This window comes from Heptranchias perlo, chromosome 24, assembly GCF_035084215.1.
Source record: "Heptranchias perlo isolate sHepPer1 chromosome 24, sHepPer1.hap1, whole genome shotgun sequence".
In the NCBI taxonomy this organism is placed as follows: Eukaryota; Metazoa; Chordata; class Chondrichthyes; order Hexanchiformes; family Hexanchidae; genus Heptranchias; species Heptranchias perlo.
The window spans coordinates 35645087-35669805 of NC_090348.1; the positions used below are offsets into that span (position 1 = coordinate 35645087).

Below are 24719 nucleotides of genomic sequence, written 5' to 3' on the forward strand. Positions count from 1 at the left end.
AATAAACTTATCTTTCAAACGATGTCACCTGCACCCCCCTGCTCTGATGTCCGACCCACCGATGTCTCTTCTCCGATGTCTCCCTCTCCGATATCTCAACACCCGATGTCTTCCCCCCCGCCGATGTCCGATCCCCATCTTTGTGCTCCCCCCATCTTTGTCCCCCCTTCCGATCTTTGTTCCTCCCCCAGCTCTCTGTTCCAACGCCGGATGACATCTCCCTCTCTCTCTTTCTCCGCAACCCCCCACCCCGGCGTTGCAGCTCCTGTCGGCAGCCAGCCTGTCAATCAGGCACAAAGCCCGGAATCAAAATTAATGAGCATCCATTACCTCACGATCGTGTGGGGAAAGGTAAGATTTTATTATTTGGGTTTTCCGCGCGCCCATTGACCCCGCCCCCCACCCCTGCCATCCTGTCACCATTTGAAAATCGAGCCCATTGTCAGTGCATAATAAAGTGGTAAATAATAAAGTGGCCACAATTCCTCTGAAGTTTGCCCTCATTATCTTGTCAATTGCAAATATGCACCACTTTGGGCATGGTGCACCTTGTGCCAGCTGCTGTAAAGCACCTTGGGACATGTATAACATACTTAGCGTTGTTGTTGTGTAATCAGGACTGTCTCTAAATAATAGGCTTAATTGGTATTTTACTCCTAAGATTAACTAAATATGCAATATGTCCCCTGGTAGTTCAGTGAGTTTATTCAGTGACTCTCTGAGCCATACAGATCAGGAGGATCCCAGTTTGACCCCCAGTCTGTGTGAATTAGCTGATCTCAGATGGGCCAGTGACAGTGTGTTACAATTTGTCTCAGAGTCCCTGGGCTAGGGAGAAGGAAAATCAGACTGCTGCTGATTGCTGTCCAGTGATTCTTGCCGCAAGTGTGCATGTGTGGAGGTCAGATAAGGAGAGGATCGGGCTTGGCTGTGATGTCCCTTGCAATTGAACAACTTGCCAATACTCACCGTCAAAGGTCACGTGAACAATGATCACTTGGGCAAGATAATAAAAAGAATGCCCAGTGCCCTTGAAATTGTATCCTAACAAGAAGTCAATGCCTTTAAGAGAGGAGGCCAGGGCAGAAGATTGGCAAGAAAAGAAGATTGCCAAATTATGGGCCAATTTTCCTGGACCCCCTCTCTGGTTTAGCACTGGGCAGGTGTCCAGGTTGACTGTGGCTGCATTTGTGTACCCAGCCAGTTACATGGCATAGTTGCACCTTGATGCAGCCAAAATGCCTGGCAGGGCAGGGCATTGACAAACAGGGGAGGAATCTGAGAGGCCTGCAGCTATGGGTCTGGTAACTAGTCTCAGGGGCTTCAAGTTGCTAATGGATAGCAGGAGCTGGAAGGTCCATAGACCCAAGTATCTGGTGGGATGAATACAGAAAAAAATCCCAATTACCCTTGGAGTCCTCTTTGGCTTGATGCTCGGCCCCTTCAGACCCTCCGGCGTGAGGGTTTCACCAATACCAGCTTTCTTCGAGCGCCCATGCCCATGGCCAAAACAAAAGGGAATTAGGCTGGAGGATGAAAATGCCCCCCTTCCTGATTTAAACAAATACATTGGGCCTGTGCCTATCGCAGGTGCAGGCCCTCCTCCAATCCTGGGGTAACATAAAGGGAGGCGGTGGGAAAAGACCCAGTGTAATACATTGCTCCCCCCCTTTTCCTGACTTTTGCACCTGGGGAAATGGGTGTTCCCTGGGAGCAAAGGTCAGGAAAATCGACCCTCATAAGTTTGTAATAATTACATCATAAGAGGCGTTAGCTTTAAAATAACCATCTTATTTAGGGCAATGATTCCAACCCATATGTTTGTGTGTCCACGAAGTATTCAAACTGAATCTTATCTGTAAACAATAGCAATTGACACTAAATGCTGTTTACTGAATTGATTTTATAGGTGCGCGGTGCAGCGGGAGATGTAGACAGAGCTGGATATCAAATCATTTAGTCCAAGTCAATTGTTTGTTTGACCTGAATTAAAAGCAAAGATTTTGTGTAAATGGGGCTAACTGCCAGTGCCTTACAAACCATTCTCGGAAAACAAAAGAAACACGCGTGCTATCTCTATCTGCCCAGCAGGTCTCTTCTGTGCTGGATACAGTGCTCTTGGTGCGACCCATTAGACAACTAACTCACAGCGTTTGGCTTGTTACTTAATGCAATAATGCGTGGTTATTTAAACAGCAAACTAATTAAATTATCAGCAGGCAGTGGCTTTTCAGTAAATAAAATGGAGAAATTGTCCCAAATCAGCATGAGTATTCCCCTTTAAATGGCTGTTGCCATAAAAATGAGAGATACAGAATGTTAAATCATTTCATTCCATTATTGAGGAGGAGCTAATCATTTTATTTAGGGGCTTCCATTCAAGCATGTATTAAAAATTTTTTTTGCTCCATTTTGAAGTTTTCTTTCTCCTCTTTTAGATCCTCCACACATGAAGCATCAACAACAACTTGCATCAATCACATTTACATTAAAATCCTGTCTGCACTATTTTAGCACAGCCATTAACCAGTTTAAGATAAAGCATTAATGACTGCATAATGCAGACAGGAATTTAACACAAGAGTGTTAACCAGTCTGATAAAAATAGACGAGAGGAGGTAAAACCCCTAAGATGCTCATCTAATGACTGCTCTGCCTTAAATTAAAAGGGATGGAAAAAATCTGTGTCAAGAATCTCGGTGATGTTCAGAAAATTTCCAGAGAGACAATCAGCCCAAAAAAATACTACCACGTGCTGCTGCAGAAGGTCACCTTAAAAAGTGGTCTTACTTGCTGGGAACAATGTGTCAAGAGCTTTTCAGGTTTGAGAGAAAAAGAGAGACAACCATCTGTGTTTCGCGTGAACAGTTAACGCCCAAGGATTCCTGCAGCTGGCAGGAAGTGTATGAGAGTTGCCTGGGCTACGTGCTCTCTAATTTTCTTTCCTATCCTGTAGATAAGTGCTCTAGGCCCCAATTGGCACATGTTTTGATGGTACAGTTAGGATGATAAAAAAATGCTCAGGAGGCACTGGTGGGTGCCAACTCAAAAGCTATCACTCCACAGCATCGCATGAAGGTTCAGCAGCAAGCTGTGGTACCACGCTACTATATGGAATTGAAATTTGACCATTAATAGGTTTGTGTTCATCAGATATCAGTAAAATTTCAAACTGGCTCCACTCATAAGATCTCACGGAGTCCCCAAAATCATTAGATTCAGAATGTTTATCTATTTATTATCTTACCACACAAAAACATTTGAAAAGTACAGGATAGGTTCAGGTCGGACTACTGTTTTACACTCGACCCGATTTTACATTCCATTGAAAATAAATTGGGCGGGGTGTAATTCGAGCGTCCGACCTGAACCCGCCCCGTTCTCATCGGGTGGGTTACATTAAGATTAACCCCAATATCTCTTCCTCTGGTTCTGTGTGGATTTTTGTCTGATTAAATTCCTGTTAAGTGCCTTGGGATCTATTTCTACATTAAAAACACCATATAAATGCAAGTTGTTGTCATTGTCTCAGAGGCAGACCCTTTAGAAATTCTTGGAAAATGCAAAACCAAACCTTTCCTCCACTTGTTCTCCTCCAGATTCCTTTAATCAGTGAACAGGCACATTCCAATCTATTCTGCAGAATGTGATGGCTTTCGCTATTTAACTCCATCCCATTTACACTGGATACCTCTCAAGTGGACATAATTAAGTTCAACAAATGTACCGGGAGTTTTCTACACCGCAGCCAAAGCTCTGTGTAGAATAAGGCGGTTTGGTATCTCTTGCTGGATTAGAAAATTAAGTTCAGAGACATTAGGAAGCATCACAAGTAAAAGCAGAAAAATCTCTGGCGTCAAAACCATTTCATTGCTCCTCATTATTGCATTATGTTCACTTGAGCTTTCAAAGCATGAGTTTAAGGGAAACCACAGGTTGTTCAATCTCCCTGTAACTGGATGAAACCCAAGCTTTATCTAACAAGGTTCCAAGAACCTGTACGACGTGGTCCAGAAAACTCTTGGAAGTGTACCTCCGAATTCACATACGACTCTCCTTAAAACAGCAACAGAGTGTCGACGGGCAGAGATTGAAAACTGTTCAAGCATCATTTGCAAAAAGATCTGCTATTCGACACAAATTGGCCCCGATATTAGCGGGGAGGCGGGATGGCAGCGGGGGGCGATTGGGTGCGTGATAAACCCGCATGAACCAAACTTACCGTTTCCAACACGATCGCACATTGATTGATAATGGTCAATGTTCTCTCTGGGTTTTGCACCCGGCAGCTAGCCTGATTGACAGGCTGGCTGCCATCAGGAGTTCCAACGCGAGGTGGAGGTGAGAAAGAGAGAGAGCCAGACGTCATCTGGCGCTGGTACGGAAGACCGGGGGTGGGGGGAGAATGGGAGATCCGGCACTGGACTGGAAGACTGGGGGGGGGGGGCGGGGGCGGGTTGAGAGGGGAAGATCGGGAGGGTGAGATCGGGCTACATCGGGGGAAGATCGGTGGGGGAGAGGGAAAGATCGGGGGAAGATCGGGAGGGTGAGATCAGAGGGACATCGGGGAAAGATCGGGGGGGGAGAGGGGGACATCGGGGGGGAAGATCGGGGGGGGAGAAGGGACATCGGGGGAAGATTGGGAGGGTGAGATTGGGGGGACATCAGGGGAAGATCGGGGGGACATCGGGGGAAGATCGGGGGGAGAGGGGGACATCGGGGGGAAGATCGGGGGGGGAGAAGGGACATCGGGGGAAGATTGGGAGGATGAGATTGAGGGGACATCAGGGGAAGATCGGGGGGAAGAGATTGAGGGGACATCAGGGGAAGATCGGGGGGACATCGGGGGAAGAGTGGGCCATCGGGAGGGTGAGATCGGGGGGACATTGGGGGAAGAGTGGGACATCGGGGGAAGATCGGGAGGGGGACATCGGGGGGGGGGAGATCGGGGGGACATCGAGGGGGGGGAGGGGGACATCAGGGGAAGATCGGGAGGGTGAAGAGGGGGATACCGGAACGGGAGACATCGGACGTCGGAGCAGGTTTCAAAGGTAGGTGCATTTAGTGTTTTCACTTCAGTGCATGGTTTTTTATTTAATTTATTTTGTTTCTTTCTCCCTGATCAGGCCCTTCATGTCTGGTTTCACCAGGCGTGAATCAGAAGCGGTGGGCAAGCCGCCCAGGTAAGTTAAAAATCTTTCCAATCCCTTCATCTGTCACAGGTAAAGTGCCTTAAGTACCTCAATGATGTACATTTGGCTCTTTAACTAAAGCCGGCGGGACTTCTGTTTTCAGGTCACCCGCGCGCACACAGGTGGGTCCCTGGGAAATTCGGAAGCTGGCGGGTTGGAGCCGGCTTCCGAACCCGAACGGGATTTGTGCGATTTTTGGAGCCCCCCTGCCCCCAACGCACCAACATTTGCCTCCTAAAATCACCCCCAAAGTATGAATAATTACCTGGTGCACACGTTCATTCAGCCTTTAACACATTAGGATTCATAAATGGAGTGCATGTTATGACTGATGTCATTTATACAACCTGTCACTCCACCAGCACTGGTTAAGATTTGCTTGTCCTTTAGGCTCTATTTTCAATGTTTGCCCAATATTGCCTTCTTGATTGAAGGATTCAGTGTGGCTTCCTGCAAGTTCCTTGATATCCAGAGCACAAACCAGACCGTCTCAAACCAGGAAGCACCTGAAAAATGCTTGCCACTTTTAAATTCTATCGTGCACTATCAGTATCCTACCACTGCCATTTTGATTCAAAAGTGAACTGTATCCAAAAACTCAATAAATTCAACTGGAAATGAGAAGATTTTAGTCTTCAGCTTCCAGGTTTAAGAGCTTCATCTCCGGGGAGCACCTATCCGAAATTTAGGAACAAGCCCATGAGATTCCAGCAAACAATTTTAATGCATGAAAATTGTGGACAGCACATGCTCGAATTTCCAATAAGCAAATGAAAATCTAGGCCCTTGTCTTTAGCCATATATGGGCTAGAAATCCCATAAAATGCAGAAAGCACTCTGCACACTTCAACAGATTGCCTAACAGAAAAGATTAATATGCTTTGGACGTCTTAACTTCAATAGATGCAACTGGAGAAACTTCAGAGAAGAACAACACGAATGATTTTAGGACTGAAGGTGCTATTTCATAAGGGGATTCTTGCAGAACTAAATTTGCTTTCATTGCATGAAAGGAGATTGAAATATTTGTGCTCCATGTTTGTAAAATGCTAAGAGCCATAGATGATGTGGATCAGGGAAGTCTACATATTTTTTTAACCTTTGTGGGCTGCTTAGATGCATAGCACGAAGGCTCGTGGGCCACATATAAAATATAAATCAATGTTCCCACTCATTTGCATGTATCGCAAGCTGCAGATGTTAACAGATCATGGAATTCTGATTTATGAATCTCCACCAATGAGACAACAGTGCTGAACAGCTTTTTCCAAATCTCCAGGCCCATGAAATTCAAACAGCATAAACCAATGAATAAGACATATAAATGCAAATAGAATTGAGTTGCCAGGGCTTTGTAGGCTTCATTGCCAGCACTGTTGCCTAGATGTGGCCCATGGGCCATAACTTGGACAACAATAATTAATCTGTAAGTAGATTATTTGACTTAAACCATGAACTAGAACAGACAGGTCTAAAATTAACAAGTCTCAAATGAGACTAGAGATTAGAAGAAACTTATTCCCCCGACAGAATGGTGGATTTGTGGTACTGGCTCCCAACAAGAGCAGTTGATGCTGTGCTCATTAATTCCTTCGTAAAAGGAATTGGATAACTATCTGATTGGGACCAGGTCGGGAGATTAGGGATAGGCAGATACTGAGATAATCCAATACTTTACCAGTCACAAGGAGAGATGTGCAGATGGATGAATATTCTTGAGCGCTGGTTGATTAAGAAAGCAAGCAAGACAGACTTGCGTTCATGTAGCACTTTATCACATCTCCCATGAATGTCTCATTGTACTTCATGCAAAATGATTTTTTCTTGAAGTGCATTAATTTTTAGGTAGGCAATTATGGCAGCCATTTTTCACACAGCAAGATCTCATACAGCAATTAAATAAATTACCACTTAATCTGATTTTAGTGGTGTTGCTTGAGGAAGGAACATTGGCCTGGGCAATTGGGCTGGGAGAACTTCCCCCAACTTTTTTTTAAATTCATTCATGGGATTTGGGCATCGCTGGCGAGGCCAGCATTTATTGCCCATCCCTAATTGCCCTTGATAAGGTGATGGTGAGCTGCCTTCTTGAACCGTTGCAGTCCGTCTGGTGAAGGCTCTCCCACAGTGCTGTTAGGAAGGGAGTTCCAGCATTTTGACCCAGACCTAGTAAAATTGAAGTCAATGGGAATCAGGGGGAAAACTCTCCAGTGGTTGGAGTCATACCTAGCACAAAGGAAGATGGTAGTGGTTGTTGGAGGCCAATTATCTCAGCCCCAGGACATTGCTGCAGGAGTTCCTCAGGGCAGTGTCCTTGGCCCAACCATCTTCAGCTGCTTCAACAATGAACTTCCCTCCTTCATAAGGTCAGAAATGAGGATGTTCACTGATGATTGCACAGTGTTCAGTTCCATTCGCAACCCCTCAGATAATGAAGCAGTCCGTGCCCACATGCAGCAAGACCTGGACAACATCCAGGCTTGGGCTCATAAGTCGCAAGTAACATTCGCTCCAGACAAGTGCCAGCCAATGACCATCTCCAACAAGAGAGAGTCTAACCACCTCCCCTTGACATTCAACGGCATTACCATCGCCGAATCCTCCACCATCAACATCCTGGGGGTCACCATTGACCAGAAACTTAACTGGACCAGCCACATAAATACTGTGGCTACAAAAGCAGGTCAGAGGCTGGGTATTCTGCGGCAGGTTACTCACCTCCTGACACCCCAAAGCCTTTCCACCATCTACAAGACACGGGTCAGGAGTGTAATGGAATACTCTCCACTTACCTGGATGAGTGCAGCTCCAACAACACTCAAGAAGCTCGACACCATCCAGGACAAAGCAGCCCGCTTGATTGGCACCCCATCCACCACCCTAAACATTCACTCCCTTCACCACTGGCGTACCGTGGCTGCACAGGATGCTCTGCAGCAACTTGTCAAGGCTTCTTCAACAGCACCTCCCAAACCTGCGACCTCTACCACCTAGAAGGACAAGGGCAGCAGGCGCATGGGAACAACACCACCTGCACGTTCCCCTCCAAGTCAAGCACCATCCCGACTTGGAAATATATCACCATTCCTCCATCGTCGCTGGGTCAAAATCCTGGAACTCCCTTCCTAACAGCACTGTGGGAGAACCGTCACCACACGGACTGCAGCGGTTCAAGAAGGCGGCTCACCACCACCTTCTCAAGGGCAATTAGGGATGGGCAATAAATGCTGGCCTTGCCAACGATGCCCACATCCCATGAATGAATGAAAAAAAAATTATGACGAAGGAACTGGTTCTAGGTTGTGGCCCAATTAACTCTAGCAACACTGTTCAGATTTGTGTGCAGTGAGGAGGATTTGCATCTGTAACTCCTTTCTATCTGCTAAAAAGATTCCAAAATTCAAAAATAAATCAAAACTATTGCTGAAGCTGTGTTTGTCTGGCTCATTGGCTCAATGTTGCAAATTATTTACCAACTGTTTTTTTTTTACAGCTGTTTGAGCTCAATTTACAATCTCACAAATTTCTTATCTGTCGGCTTCCCAGAAAGGTACCTGACAAAAATAGTAAACCGTCAATAACGTCAAGAAAAGATAAACAAAATTAATTAAAAAGCTCCTATAAAGTCAATAATTTTGCAGTGTACTAAGATTTGTTGGTGAACTATGGCTTTGACCAGATAGAATGAACCCCAATAATATGATTATGATTGCCACAAACTCTCGGACGAGAGGACACAGGCTCAAGCTTAGAAGAAGGAAGGACACAGGCTGACTACTTTAGAGACAGTGGGTGGACATGGAGAATGTACCACCCAGGGAGGCTGTGAGTGTGGAAATATCTAAGGGAGAACTGGACAGATATTTGAAGGCAATCAAGAGGTTTTGGTATTTGGGACCGGCCCGATGGATTGCGGAGTCTTTCATGTACTTTCGTATACTCTGAAATTACACTTTGGGATGATGGTCCATTAGCCCTTAACACATCTGAAATTCCTTTGTTTACTGCTTTATCAGAGCTTTTAACCTATTTAAAAGAAACGGGTTATCGCCTCTCCAAAATAGCAAATAATGGCATTTCACGCAAATTTATTAGCACGTGGACGCTATTATCCTATAGACTAATTTCAAGACCAATGTTTCTAGCCAGATCGGAATAGCTGGGTTCTACAAGATCCCTCTGGCTTTCTGTTTTTCTCAGCAAGGTAATGTGAGATAAAACACTCACAAATTCAACAGCCACATGGGCTGCAGAGAGAGAAAGAGAAATTCAGAAAAGGGGAGATATAGATGAGCAAAAAACAGGGGGCAACAAGATAAGAAAGAAGGAGGATCTCTTAATGCTGTTCCCTGTGATGGATGCTGCTTACTGGTTTTAATCGTGTTTGTTTTTTGGTATAGGGTAACATCTCAGGTACATAATTCACACCTAGGATTTGTCCATTGTTAATAGCTGATAAGTTCAGGGCATAATGTACATGACTTCAATGGAAATGAAAATCGGGAGAGATGCATCGGGTGGCTGAATTGGTATCACCCATGTATTTCTTTCTTAGCAGGACGGGAAGGTAAAGACTTGGCCTCAGGCCCTCCCACGCTTTCCCATGCCTGGCTTGAGCTGTCAATTGAACCAACTGCTGCTCTTCCTGTGGTGGGTTCCTGTCAGCCAACTCCTGCTGAGCACACTTGAATGCAGTTATTCCAACATACCACATATTAATGTTTACTGCAAAGGTTGGAATGTGTTTATGGTCTCTCTATTGTCTCAAATGCAAAACATTTTGGGAGGTTTCATTAACATACCTAGTCTCCCTCTGTCCCAGCAGCTTCAGCCTTTTTTTCTCCATCAAGATTAATAAAAATGCTGAACCATTAGGAATTAATCCTTAGAATCCTGAATCTGACTTCATATCAAAAACATATTATAGCTTAAACCAATAATCCCTTCTAGGCAGAACAGTCGAAAATCCCATTAGAGAAATCGATCTTTGAAGGTGTGGGTGATGGTGTCAGTGGAGGGGATGAGGTAGGGGTGTAAGTGGGCAATGATCCAGAGACGAGATTTAGCAGCCTTGCCGATAGTGTGCAGTTCAAATCTCAGCTGAGAGTTAAAGAGGACGCCAAGGTTCTGCAGCACCGATCTCAACCTGACTGAGCAGACAGGGAAGTTGATGGGAGTTGGCACCAGAGACTTAGACAAGATGTCTGCAGTTTTGTCGACATTTAGTTGTAAGACATTTTGACCAGAAGGAAGCCACACAACACTGGCCAAACTTAAAATCAGGAGAGAGAAAAAGAGAGAGGGAGGAAGGAAGGAAGGAAGGAAGGAACACTCATTTCTAATGTCAAAAAGCAAGAAACATTCAAGGACAGTGACAGTATTAAGAAGTATGCCATGCAATACACATAGTCCTTGCTGTCTCCTGCAGAGTCCCCAAATTGTAAGACATGGTATTCATTTAGTCCACCTCAGAAGGATGAGTGAACCTTGCCACCATTCAAATCCAGGACCTTCAGGTCCTGCGTCAGGCATTTATCTGACAGAGCTATCCAACATCAAATCTAACAAATACCACCAGAAACAATACAAATACCTAAACATACCCATACATCTTCCTGTGAGTTATGTACTTTATCTGTGGATAGTCAAACAAGGAATTAATGGTTCCCCCCCCACCCCCACCCCATGTGGCTCAGTTGGTACATGCACTGCCCAGTACGTAACTGATCTGTGCAAAGTAGAAAGATCATTTGGTTTGGGCTGAGCACTTGGGGTGCTGTAGCTGGCCTCAGCGTCCCTGGGCTAGTGAGAGAAAAACCAACCATGGTCCCTGCTCCTCACCACTATCCATTGTTCCTGCTGGAAAATAAGCATCTGTGGACAGTGGGTGAGGATGGACGCCGAGCACAGCTGCGATGTCCATAGCGATTGAAAAGCCTGCTCACACGCACTATCTAGGCTTTCGTATGAAGAATGACCATTTAGGTAAGGACAGCTTGTCAGCATCGTTGGAGCTGTGCTCCAGCTCGAATCAATGCCTTCGACAGAGGGGCTGCTATGAATGCTTACAACTCTGTTATAAAATATGTCCACTTCCTTAAACAATAACATAATCAGTACTTCAAAAAATGTATAAAGGTTAATGGAGTTATTGAAGACCACATTTTCTTGCTCTCAAGTGTAGCAAGTGATAGGACTGACACACCATTCATTATTACAGAAGAGCACCATGCATTTTCATTTCTCTGTTGCTGGCAGTCAGATGTATCTCTGAAAAATGAAAACTTATAATAATAAGTATCATTTGTTAATTGATGCTAATTTTTAGTTTTAAAATATATTAAACTTGCATTTAGAATACAACAGATTTTCTTTAAAAGAGACAGTATTTTGGCTGTTTCTGCATTTCTACACCAATACTGCAATTATTCAGCTGCCAAGTTATGTTTCCTACAGAGAATGCGGAGTGAAGAAATATTTCAATCCAGCATTAAGCCATAATTTAGATTTTTTTTAAATCACAGGCTAAATTTGTTTTTTAAAAAATCTTTTTCATTTGAGAGCCTGCATCGCACTCCAGAAGTCACAGTTCAAAGTGGCAAAAGAATAAAAATAGAGAAAGAAAGACATGCTGTTATTGTTCTGACCTGTAGTCAGAATTTTTTTTTTATGAACACCTAGCAATCTGCAAACTTCCATCGTCAAACAACAATTAAATTCTGACTGATGACAGGATCTATTTAAACCACTGCCCTACTTCATGAGACAGGTCAAGTTAGCAGCTAAACATTACAACCGTGCTCCAGACTATCTGTGCGAAATTCCATGGAATATCATCTTAACATGCATAGATTGGGCCACAGTTGGGTTAATCGACCTGGTTCCGTGTTGTAATCTCTATGTAATTCTGTGTAAAGCCCAATCCTATACTCACCCATGAGTACTGCCTGGTAGGAGTCACCAACTTGCAATCAGGAATAGAACCCCTGGCTGATTTTTCTCTCCATGACCCAGATTGTTGGGCTCCAATAGCTGACCTGGCTGAGGTCAGCGAATTCAACACAGACAAGGAACTGAACTTGGGACATTATGTTCTGTATGGCTCAGTTTCACCAGCAAATACAACATCAGTGGAGTTTCTTGGTTGTTTATAAAAAAAGAAAAAAAGAAAGGCTTGCATTTATATAGCACCTTTCATGACTTCAGGATGTCTCAAAGCGCTTTACAGCCAATGAAGTACTTTTGAAGTGTAGTCACTGTTGGAATGTACGAAACACGGCAGCCAATTTGTCCAACCGTGAAATTGTGTTAACACAAAGCACCAAGGGGACAGGAGAATGAAGTGTGGGTGGAGGGTGAGCAATATGGTTTCAAACTTAACAATGTGGTGGGCAGCCAGTCTCCCCACACTCAATGATAATTGACTATTCAAGCTGTGCACTGGATTAGGAGTTTAGGTACATTTACATCTGAATATAAAAAACAGCAGCACAGTTTGCCCTGTCACACAGTGAAAACTAGAATGCAGGCATGGTGCTTAGGCACAGCCGAGTGTTATTAGCGCTGTAACAGTCGCAACACTAATAGCAAAATTCGAATATGCTGCCTTTCTCATGTTTAGATGAACATTGCAATTTATCTTTCCCAGCTGCAAAGGGCATTTTCTTAAGGATACTGCACCAGATGTTTTCCCTTGCAGTGCCAGTTCCGTAGACATTATCCTCAGTGATGAGAAAGCCTGGCCTGTTGTAGCCTTCTCATCCCACCACCATTTCATTGATTAAATATTGATTACCCTGGCCAGTTAGCTTTAGAACTATAGAAATTCCAAGCAGTCATCCTTGCATTCCCATACTCAGCTAGGCTACTGCGGGGCAACATCAAGTAAGAGGTCGAACACCAACCGGGGAGTAAAGGGAGGAGCCTCACTCGGCTTATCGTGGATAATTTCAGATCAAAACTGGCAGAGGCCTGGAGCAGGTGATCTGCCTATGTTCTTGCTTGGGGACTGTCCCCAAGCTGACGCCAATGCACAAGAATTCAAACACAAAGTCCTGGGGCTTTGGTTCCTGAATGAAAGGATGCAAATGAATCACAAGTGAGTACAAAATTGCCACTAGGTGGTGATACCCAGACAGAAAACGTATTTTTATCATACATCTTTTACAGACTCTAGTAGGGAAAATAAAAAAAAATCGTGAAAACACTCTCTACGTGCAAAAAAGATTTACTTGGATGATACCAGAACTGAGAGGTTATACCTATCAGGAAAGATTGAACAGGCTGGGGCTCTTTTCTCTAGAAAAGAGAAGACTCAGGGGTGACCTGATAGAGGTCTTTAAGATTATGAAAGGCTTTGATAGGGTATTCATAGAGATGATGTTTCCACTTGCAGGGGAGACACAAATACAAGATAGTCACTAACAAATCTAATACGGAATTCAGGAGAAACTTCTTCACCCAGAGAGTGGTAAGAATGTGGAACTCGCTATCACAAGGAGCAGTTGAGGCGACTAGCATAGATGCATTTAAGGGGAAGCAAGATAAATACATGCGAGAGAAAGGAATAGAAGGATATGCTGATGGTGTTAGACAAATTAGGGAGGGAAGAGGCTCATGTGGAGCATAAACACCGGCATGCATCTGTTGTGCCAAATGGCCTGTTTCTGTGCTTTGCATTCTGTGTAATTCTATGTAAATACAGCACAATACCACTAAAACATTCCAAGTATCTCCATGACCTTTATAGGTATTTCTTCATTTCTCCATTGAGTTTTAAAACTGTCCCACTGTCTTCCTCTGACTTAACATTGGCTGCATGGTATATTATACCATGAATTATGTTTTACACATTGATTTTGCTTGCAGGGACACCTCATAGTTCGTAACGTCTGGGAATTATGGGTCTTTCACACGTGTGAAAAACACCCAGCAAATGCAACGATACCAGTGCAGCATCCTCCATATGCAGCACAATCTGCTTTAGGCAAACCGGCAATTTGTGTAGTGCTGACAACAGAGGTAATTTATTAATGATTGTTTACAAAGCAGTCCTGAAATTGTTCTATTGGGCTTAACACTAAGACTCTATTTGCAATGTTTTAAAATGGGTGGTGCAATGGATTAGATCACAGTGATTTCAGTCTGGGATTTGGATACATCCATCCTGGGTGAACAGGGTATTAATCCCTGCAAATGCTGCACAAATAAGTGGACTCACAATTCATAACTCCTCAAAACCAATCAGATAAATTACTAAAAGATTCATTTAATAACCTAGAAAAAATGTTCAAGGCACAATGCTTTGATAATAGATAAGCCTTTGCTTTAGTGGTAAAATTCCCGTCTTTGAGCCCCACTCTAGACAGCCCCAGCAAGTGGAGACAGTACAGTCCGGGAAAGCCTCTTTTCTGAAAGAATGATAAATATTTGGACTATTTTATTCCAATAAATAGAGGTAACGATATTGGGATTATTGAAAATATAATTAGATACTGTGATGAGATCACATTCCCACCTTTGAATCAGAAGGTGAAGGGTTCAAGCCCCACTCCAAACAGCCCCAGCGACTGGAGCCTAGAATATGGACTCGAAATACTGGATTAACATACAGACTGGCAAAGGAGTCAATAAGGAATGGTAGAAAAGTGGCAAAAAAAACCTGCAACCCATCACTTCCCGTTTGTGATTGAACACAGAGCACCAGCAAGCTGCTCGAAATGACTTGTTGTACAAAACACACACATTTTAAAGTAAACTTTCGAAAACTAATTCAAGTGGCTTTGTTTTTTTAAGTAAGGATTCTGTTCCAGCAAAGCGAGTTATGGTATTTTAGCTCTCATTTTAGCAACTACAGTTGATTCTGTGTTACTAATGCACAACAGAAAAGTGCGTTTCTAAATACTTTGTTATTAAATCTAATTGATTCATGTGTCATTGATCTTATTTGTTTGACAGACAACCAGACTGATGATCATTGAAATGCAATAGCAACTAAATGTGTGTGAGTGTGTGTGAAGTCATCATTAGCTCGCTGAACCACCTTGGCCCTGCGTGCTGTAGTAGGAGGGATGGTGCTGGTAACTCTGTGATTTACAACACTGCGTGGGGAAGGGGGGGGTTCAGATTTCAGATCCTACTGTATTTCATTCATTCTGCAGTTGATCTGAAGTGGCAGAAGGGCCTGTTACTAGAGGACACAGATTTAAGGTGATTGGCAAAAGAACCAGAGGCAACATGAGGAAACATTTTTTTACGCAGCGATCTTGTTATGAAGTAGGATGCACTGCCTGAAAGGGTGCTGGAAACAGATTCAATAGGAACCTTCAAAAGGGAATTGGATAAATACTTGAAGGGAAAAAATTTACAGGACTACGGGGAAAGAGCAGGGGAGTGTGACTAATTGGATAGCTCTTTCAAAGAGCTGGCACAGGCAAGATGGACCGAATGGCCTCCTTCTGTGCTGTACCATACTATGATTACTATCTCTTCCCTTTCGCCCCCTCCAGAAACACAGTCATCAGTTTTAGCAAAATCTATAATGATGCTAATTACTAAAGATGAGAGTGAATTAAAGAGAAAAAGCTGTTAAAAGAGGATTGTTACATAGAAGCAATTATGATTTTCTTGGGTCTGTGCCCTGGGTGCACTGGATCAACTGGGTGCTGCGAATAGCAGAAAATCAACTGGGTCCGATCGTACGCCAGTAAAGGAACCCGCCCGATTTTCCTTCCACTTAAGTTAATGGAGGAAAAATCAGGCAGCTGCTTCAGGGCCGCACACCCTGACCCACCTGATGTTCTGTGCCCAGGCAATCGAACGCACCTGGGCAAAACCCAGGAACATCTCTCCTCATGGCTTAACATCTAACAGATTTCTTGTCTCAAGCACTTTTCTACGGCAGAAACAAATGAACAGATTGCATGCACTGCATTGCAAAAACAGCAAAAATACAGCTAGAACGTTGCTGCTTTTTATATAACGGTTTAAAATTGTTCAGCCTTCAGGAATTGCATTCCCTGAAATGCCTTCAAACCTGATAAATCAGAATTTAACGAGGTGGGGGGGGGGGAGGAAGAGGGGGGGCAATGAACGACTAGTATTCTATTAAATTGAGATCGTCAAACAGTGAAAGTGCTGCACATACCATGTCTCGTGTGATTGAAAGGAACCTTAGTGAATTCTGACCTCAACTCCATTAATTCACCTCACTGCAGTGGGTATCTAGATTTGTTAATTTAGTTACTTAAAGCAATATATTTGAAATGTCTGACATTTATCACAATGCAAGTAGGAGCCCCTTAGTAAGATACCAGATTGACAACTTTGTTACTTGGGTGTTATGTGGTCAGGCGCTTGTTGCATTAATGTAGTTTCACATCAGGGCCTATGTTTGGTAAAACGCCTGAGGTTTATAAGATCACTTATAGTTTTCTTCTGTTATGATCAGTCCGGTTCAGCAGGTTGCTAACACTGCATTAAGAAATAAGAAAAGTGCATTCAGGAGACATTCATAAGCTGGTCTTATATCGGTTTTAGTCGGGTCTTAGTGTCGCTGGCTCCTAACGTACGGATTCATAGAGCGGCAAAAACCCCAGGGTTGACTCATTCGCTATTGCTGACCACTTAGGAAGACCTATTTATTGCATCAGTCTGCACTCATTTGAAGGTGATTCATAGATATAAGAGCCCCTCGAGGCACAGGAAACACCTACAAGGCAAAGAAGTCTCAGTTCATTTGGTTGAAGAGCTGCAGTAGAAACATAGCCACAAAACAGCCCAGTGACCCAGAGAGTGCTGGGATTATTCCTTGCATTGATCCCAGTACTAAAAGGATTGATGTTAGGATAAATGCATATCATTCACTGTAATTACTTCAATATCACTCTTTAAGAAGGTGTTTTCATTTGATGCATATCTTGCATTTCACTTGATAACTTGAATCATCCAAAATCTAATTCTTGAGCCGTGAAAATCAGCAGGATTGTTCAGGCTGTACTTGAATTTAGGAAAAGGCATGGGAATACTGCAAGGGGAGAGACTGAATCTGAACCTGTATACTCTTAAAGGGGAATACAACTCCCTTAAAATAATGTTATATTTCAATAGTCACTCCCAAACTAAACTGCAGCCCAGTATTCTGAACGGTGAAGAAATCCAAATACAATATTGCATTTATTGTTCTGCTAAATACGTCCCGACATTTTGCATTTGTTGTGCTTGCAATCTCTCTCATTTTGAACAGATTTCTCAATAAAAATGGTCCCTGGATGCAATAGCCTATCCAGAGTACTTTGATGCCTACAACAGTTGCAGTCAAAGCTTTGAATGATACTCCATGTTTTGGACCATCTTTATTGGAAAACCTGTCTACAATGAAATCAGCTTGTGAGCACAAAGACAGTAAATGTCAGCCCCCATGTGGTGCAATAAAGTACAACTATTACAAGCAGCAGTCTTTGATAATAGGCCATTCAGAATTCTGGGCAGGGGATTTGGGTTCAGCAGCAAAACACTGATATTAATAAATTTTTACTGCTGGGTTCACCTTCAAAATTCTATGTGACTTCAATCTAAGAAGCCCTATTTAGCAACTTGACAGTATATCTAGTGAGCCACTGCTGAACATGCTATTGCAGCCTGTGCAGAATAATGGGTATTGTGAGATGATTGCAGTATGTGATCTTCTTAAGAACCACAATCAGGTACAAGTTGAGTCCAGGACACCAAGTCATTTAAAAAATCAGCTAGATGGTGGGTTGGTATTCTGAAAGGATCAGGTCAAATGGGCCAAAGAACCTTCTTTATCTGAACTCATGTTGCGATCTTCTAGGTAAAGCTTAAGTAGTTTTAATAGTCATCTAAACCCCAGAGATGATACCAGGGTACATGCTACCTTTTTCTCTCTCTCATGCTGTAATGGGGGGAATTATAGGTTTCTATGGAAGAATGAGAAAGATGGGCTGAATGGCCTCCTTTCCCTGCACTGATCCTTGTGAAAATGGTACATTTGGCACTTTCAGATTTCACACTCAAGACAACACACTTTACTACAGATACAAAACAATCTTAAAATGCTGGGTGCTTCTGATCTGCAGCCTTAAACTGACAAGCACAATGTAATCTGCCAAGTTCGCTGACCAAACAGATTGGAGGGTGGCAAATGTAACCCCAATATTTAAAAAAGGAGGGAGAGAAAAAACAAGGAATTACAGACCAGTTAGCCTAACATCAGTAGTGGGGAAAATGCTAGAGTCTATTATAAAAGATGTGATAACAGAACACTTGGAGGGCATTAACGCGATTGGACAAAGTCAGCATGGGTTTATGAAAGGGAAATCATGCTTAACAAATCTACGGGAGTTTTTTGAGGATGTAACCAGTAGAATAGATAGAGGAGAACCAGTGGATGTGGTGTACTTGGATTTTCAGAAGGCTTTTGATAAGGTCCCACACAAGAGATTAGTGTGCAAAATTAAAGCACATGGGATTGGGGGGAATATACTGGCATGGATTGAGAATTGGTTGACAGACAGGAAACAGAAAGTAGGAATAAACGGGTCTTTTTCTGGGTGGCAGGCAGTGACTAGGGGGGTACCGCAGGGATCAGTGCTTGGGCCCCAGCTATTCACAATATACATCAATGATTTGGATGAGGGAACTAAATGTAACATTTCCAAGTTTGCAGACAACACAAAGCTGGGGTGGAATGTGAGCTGTCAGGAGGATGCAAAGAGGCTCCAATGTGATTTAGACAAGTTGGGTGAGTGGGCAAGAACATGGCAGATGTAGTATAATGTGAATAAATGTGAGGTTATCCACTTTGATTGTAAAAACAGAAAGGTAGATTATTATCTGAATGGTGATAGATTGGGAAAAGGGGAGGAGCAACGAGACCTGGGTGTCCTTGTACGCCAGTCGCTGAAAGCGAGCATTCAGATGCAGCAAGCAGTTAGGAAGGCGAATGGTATGTTGGCCTTCATTGCAAGAGGATTTGAGTACAGGAGCAGGGATGTCTTACTGCAGTTATACAGGGCTTTGGTGAGACCACATCTGGAGTATTGTGTGCAGTTTTGGTCTCCTTATCTGAGGAAGGTTGTCCTTGCCATGGAGGGAGTGCAAAAAAGGTTTACCAGACTGATTTCTGGGATGGCAGGATTGACGTATGAGGAGAGATGGGGTTGACTAGGCCTATATTCACTGGAGTTTAGAAGAATGAGAGGTGATCTCATCGAAACATATAAAATTCTAACAGGACTAGAGAGACTAGATGCAGGGAGCATGTTCCCAATGGCTGGGGAGTCCAGAACCAAGGGTCACAGTTTCACGATACGGGATATGCCATTTAGAACCAAGATGAGGAGAAATTTCTTCACTCAGAGGGTGTTGAACCTGTGGAATTCTCTACCACAGAAAGCAGTGGAGGCCAAGTCATGAGATGGATTCAAGAAGGAGATGGATATATTTCTTAATGCTAAAGGGATCAAGGGATATGGGGAAAAAACGGGAACAGGGTATTGAGTTAGACGATCAGCCATGATCATTTTGAATGGTGGTGCAGGCCCAAAGGGCCGAATGGCCTACTCTTGCTCCTATTTTCTATGTTTCTATGTTTCTAATTAAACTCTGATTGACCTGAACTTCTTTTTAGTTAACAACAGAGACAATTTGGCTTTAAAGGAAGGCAGCTTCACCTTAGCAGAAGAATATATTGTGCATGCTACAAGTTTGAGGTCTTGCTTTAGATATTCTCTTGGGTACAGTGGTGCTGGTTACTCCTGTAAGGGGTCTGAACTTCTTATGTTTAGGGTTGTGCCTGTACTACCCAATATCTAACTGTAGGGTAGTGTAACCTAGGGGTGTAACAACAGTATCCCTTATGATCTGAACTGGATATTCATGTCTTTCGCACATGTACTTCTTCAATCTCTTCAAAGGCAGAATTAAAAAATATATATTTGGTAAGATGAGTCCAGATTTGAATCAATAAGCTGCTTCATTTTACAGCATGTGAACATACAAAGCAACAGTTATGATCAGAATCACTTATTTCAATCAGTACAACTTGTGTTCATATCATGGCAAGGCATGTTCTTCTAAAAAGGATTGCAACAAAACAAAAAACACTGCCAAGATTAGTAACAAGACTCATGTTATTAATCATTGAAGTTTTCAAAAAAAGATAAATAGGGCAGTGTTTCTCATGTTGCCCCCATGATTTTTGGAAAGACAAACCTTTGTAATAAATTCTAGTTGTTGGGATCAACACATCTTATATGTGCTATGAACTTACCAGAATGCACACTCATAATTAATTATTTGTGTTTAATAATTATATGACATGCATCAATTTCTGAACATATCTGCAGTTGACACAAAACTTGGAAGTGTAGTAAACAGTGAGGTAATTGTAATAGACTTCAAGAGGACATGGACAAGCTGGTGGAATGGGCAGACACATGGCAGATGAAATTTAACACAGAGAAGTGCAAAGTGATATATTTTGGCAGGAAGAATGAGGAGAGGCAACAATATAAACTAAATGGCACAATTCTAAAGGGGGTGCAGGAACAGACAGGCCTGAAAGTATATGTGCACAAATCTTTGAAGGTGGCAGGACAGGTTGAGAAAGTAGTTTAAAAAGCATACAGGATCCTGCACTTTATAAATAGAGGCGTAGAGTACAAAAGCAAGGAAGTTATGTTGAACCTTTATAAAACACTGGTTTGGCCACAACTGGAGTATTGTGACCAATTCTGGGCACTGCACTTTAGGAAAGATGTGAAGGCTTTCGAGAGCATGCAGAAAAGATTTACTAGAATGGTTCCAGGGATGAGGGACTTCAGTTACGTGGATAGACTGGAGAAGCTGGAGTTGTTCTCCTTAGAGCAGAGAAGGTTGAGAGGAGATTTGATAGAAGTGTTCAAAATCATGAAGGGTTTAGATGAAGTAAATAAAGAGAAACCGTCCCCATTGGCGGAAGGGTCAAGAACCAGAGGGCACAGGTTTAAGGTGATTGGCAAAAACCCAAAGGCGACATAAGGAAATACTTTTTTACACAGCGAGTAGTTATGATCTGGAATGCGCTGTCTGAAAGGGTGGTGGAAGCAGATTCAATTGTGGCTTCTAAAAAGGAATTGGATTAATACTTGAAGGGAAAACATTTGCAGGGCTACGGGGAGGGATCGGGGTCTTTAGGGTTTGGGTGGGGGGATGTCGGACATCATACGGACGGGTTGGGGCGCATCAGACGTTGTAGGACGGAGTCGGCTGATCGCAGGGTGTTTAATAGGTAAGCTTGGTGAGCCAAAGGAAAGCACTCCTGCTCCTCCTGGCCCACAAGCAGTGCAATAAGTGCACTTACCTTATGTATCCAGCCATTCTCGCCTCCCTGTACCCACAGTCATTCCCGCAGCCTGGGAAACCCGCGCTGGTGGTGTTAAATTCTCAGGTCTCTTAAATTCAATTTAAAATCTCCTAATTATCAACTCATAATCAAGTAAATTGCTCTGATAAGTACCCGGCTGCCTGCACTGATTATGGAGCTGGCTCTGGAGAGTAGGTTACTTGCACACAGCCAAACGCGCCACCGTTAAACCCGGAAGCGGGTGCATTGGAGCTGGGTTGCGGTCATAAGAAATAGGAGCAGGAGTAGGCCATATGGCTCCTTGAGCCTGCTCCGCCGTTCAATCAGATCATGGCTGATCTTCGACCTCAACTCCACTTTCCCACCCGATCCCCATATCCCTTGATTCCCCTAGAGTCCAAAAATCTATCTATCTTAGCCTTGAATGTATAATGACTCAGCATCCACAGCTCTCTGGGGTAGAGAATTCCAAAGATTCACAACCCCCTGAGTGAAGAAATTGCTCCTCATCTCAAGTCTTAAACAGCCAACCCTTTATCTTGAGACTATGCCCTCAAGTTCGAGACTCTCCAGTCAGGGGAAACAACCTCTCAGCATCTACCCTGTCAAGTCCCCTCAGAATCTTATATGCTTTGATGAGATCACCGCTCATTCTTCCAAACTTCAGTGGATCTAGGCCCATTCTACTCAATCTCTCATCATAGGACAACCCTCTCATCCCAGGATTCAATCTAGTGAACCTCCGTTGCACCGCCTCTAAGGCAAGTATATCTTTCTTTAGATAAGGAGACCAAAACTGTGCTACCTGCCCCCAATCCACCCATTCTTGAGGGTTAAAATCCGACCCCTTGTCTCCATCTCTGTCTTTTTTCCACCCTCTGTTCACAATCACAAAGGAACATAAACTTCCCAATACAATGGCGTTTATTGCCAGGGCAGACAAACAAATTGCTTATTATTTATAGTCTATAGAGAAACAACATCAAAGCTTAGCTCATTAGCATTTTAACCACTTATCGTCTCACTGTCTTTTTTAATTTTTGCTTTAAAAACTCAATTTTTGAATCATTTCTGTGGAAAAATGGTCAGTAAATCCCAAAATATGAATGTGCATTATATGGTTTAATATTCTGTCCTTACAAAATACCATATCAACCAATTTATTATCATCAACACCACAGGTTCTGCACTTGTATATATAAAAGTCACGCTTCTAAAACAGGGCCAACATGTCGAACATGCAAGGTATCTGTTACAGCAAAATCTTATTGGCTCAAATGTCATTCAGAAAACAGCAACAAGTCACAACTAAACAATTTTTTTTAGATGTTGAAGAAAGGAAAGAATGCCAGTCTTTCCTGCTGGGTTCTTCTAACCTTGATAACCTGGCCTTCTTCCCAAGGGCAGGAGTCAGGGATTTACAAGCAACTGCTAATCTGAAGAAGCTTTCCTTAGTAATTAGCCTTTAATTGACCTCAAGGTGTGCCTATTTGAACCACTTCCCAAGGACTAGCAGGCCAGTCTAAATATAGCTTCACCTTAACAGTTCAACATCACAACCACGCTGCAGAAAGCAGACGATCCAGGAGCAACAGCTAGTTGTTTTAATATAAGGCACCAGTGTGCTTGGTGATGTCTACAACAAACAATTAATGGGAAAGAAGTGTCTAAGTGGAGTACTTTTTATTTGAAGTATTCCCCAATTGTCTATATGGAAAAAATATAAGAACTAAGGGCTGATAATGTGGTGGCAGGCACACATTCCCATACCACTGGGTGCTGAGGCATACCTGGTGCCTGATGCACCTAGCACGCCCAATGCAGCCAGCCAGTGACTGAAGCGCTGGGAGCCTGCACAAAAGGTAATTCATTTCTATCCTTTGTTGTTAGGTGAGGTCAGCACATTTGTGTGCAGGTGCTTGGAGCACCTAAGGAGCAGTGGTCCCAGCAGGCTTGTGCCATGCCTGGACTGGATTATCAACCCCTACGTGCACTATCTTTCAAAAGAAAACGTCAAAATTTCTTGCCTTGATTGGCATTGTCATTTTGGTTCTCCTTTCCTCCATTGAGGTCACTAATGGGGAGGAGCTGTTGGCATCTTGAAGCATTAATTTTAATGGGGGTTTCAACTTCACACCAGTGTGGAAGCTGAATCTGGAAAATATGCCACCGGGGGGGTGTTAAAATAGAGGATAATGGAATTTCCGATAAATGCGTTGAGTATTTGTATGCTAGTATCACCCCAGCCATGTTTTCTATTTTACGTTAAAGACACAAATAGCCCTGTTACCTGGAAACAATGACATCACTAGTACACAGTGAATTATTTATTGCAAAAGATTGGGCTAAAGAAACCAATTTAATACAAATCTCATTCCCAAAGGCCTCTAGGATTCCTGATATTTTATCAGTACAATCTCTATATTAAACGTTGTAAGCCAATCAACAGATTTGCCAATCTTGACATGTCTTTACCTGCAAAGTGGTTATCGTCAATTTTTCTCATTGTTTGATTTATTGTGAGATCTAAAGTTGCATTTAAAAAGACAACTGCTTCGTGCACTATGGTTAAAAGAAATTTTATAGTTGTGAACTGTCTGGCACTCCAAACAACCCAAGCTCCAGTAAACAATGCATTAATACTGTCTGATACTCACAGCTGCATCACAAGATACAAGTGGTTCGGGCTCTCATAAATGTCCTCCAGGGCAACAATGTTTTCGTGCTTTATTCTGGAAAGCAGAAGATAGCAGTGTAAATGTTCAGCCCTGACAAAAACAGTTTGATTTGAGACCTGGGCCAGCTTCCTGTCGACCAGCATTGGCATCTTTAAACCATTTACATAATCTTGAAAAGATGGCAAAATCCATGTGTTAATTTTGCCTTTCTAAGGCAAAGAAAATCTTATTTAGCAGGAAGATCTTTTTTTTAAAAATACATAAAATTTTCCTTAAAAATCATCATATATGCCAACTGTCCATGTATGAGCAGGCATCGCCATTTTGGGGGCACTGTTCACACGTCTGCTTTTGTGGATGAAAATTTGCACCCCTCCCACAAGCAATGCACCCAAGATCTCACCTGCTCTAAATGATTAACAGCCCTGCGTGCCAAAAGTTCCTGTGAGATTGGCAATTCCTGCCCTCAGTGTGCAGTGGCGT

General features: G+C 43.0%; 1 protein-coding gene across 1 annotated transcript in view; it reads right to left on the reverse strand.

The window, feature by feature from the left end:
* The window catches only part of camk1da (calcium/calmodulin-dependent protein kinase 1Da), a 354041-nt gene that overhangs the window by 147188 nt on the left and 182134 nt on the right, over positions 1–24719 (reverse strand). Inside the window, exon 3 of the mRNA XM_068005083.1 lies at positions 24216–24290. Coding sequence (XP_067861184.1) covers positions 24216–24290 — 75 coding nt within the window. The remainder of the gene's footprint in view (positions 1–24215; positions 24291–24719) is intronic.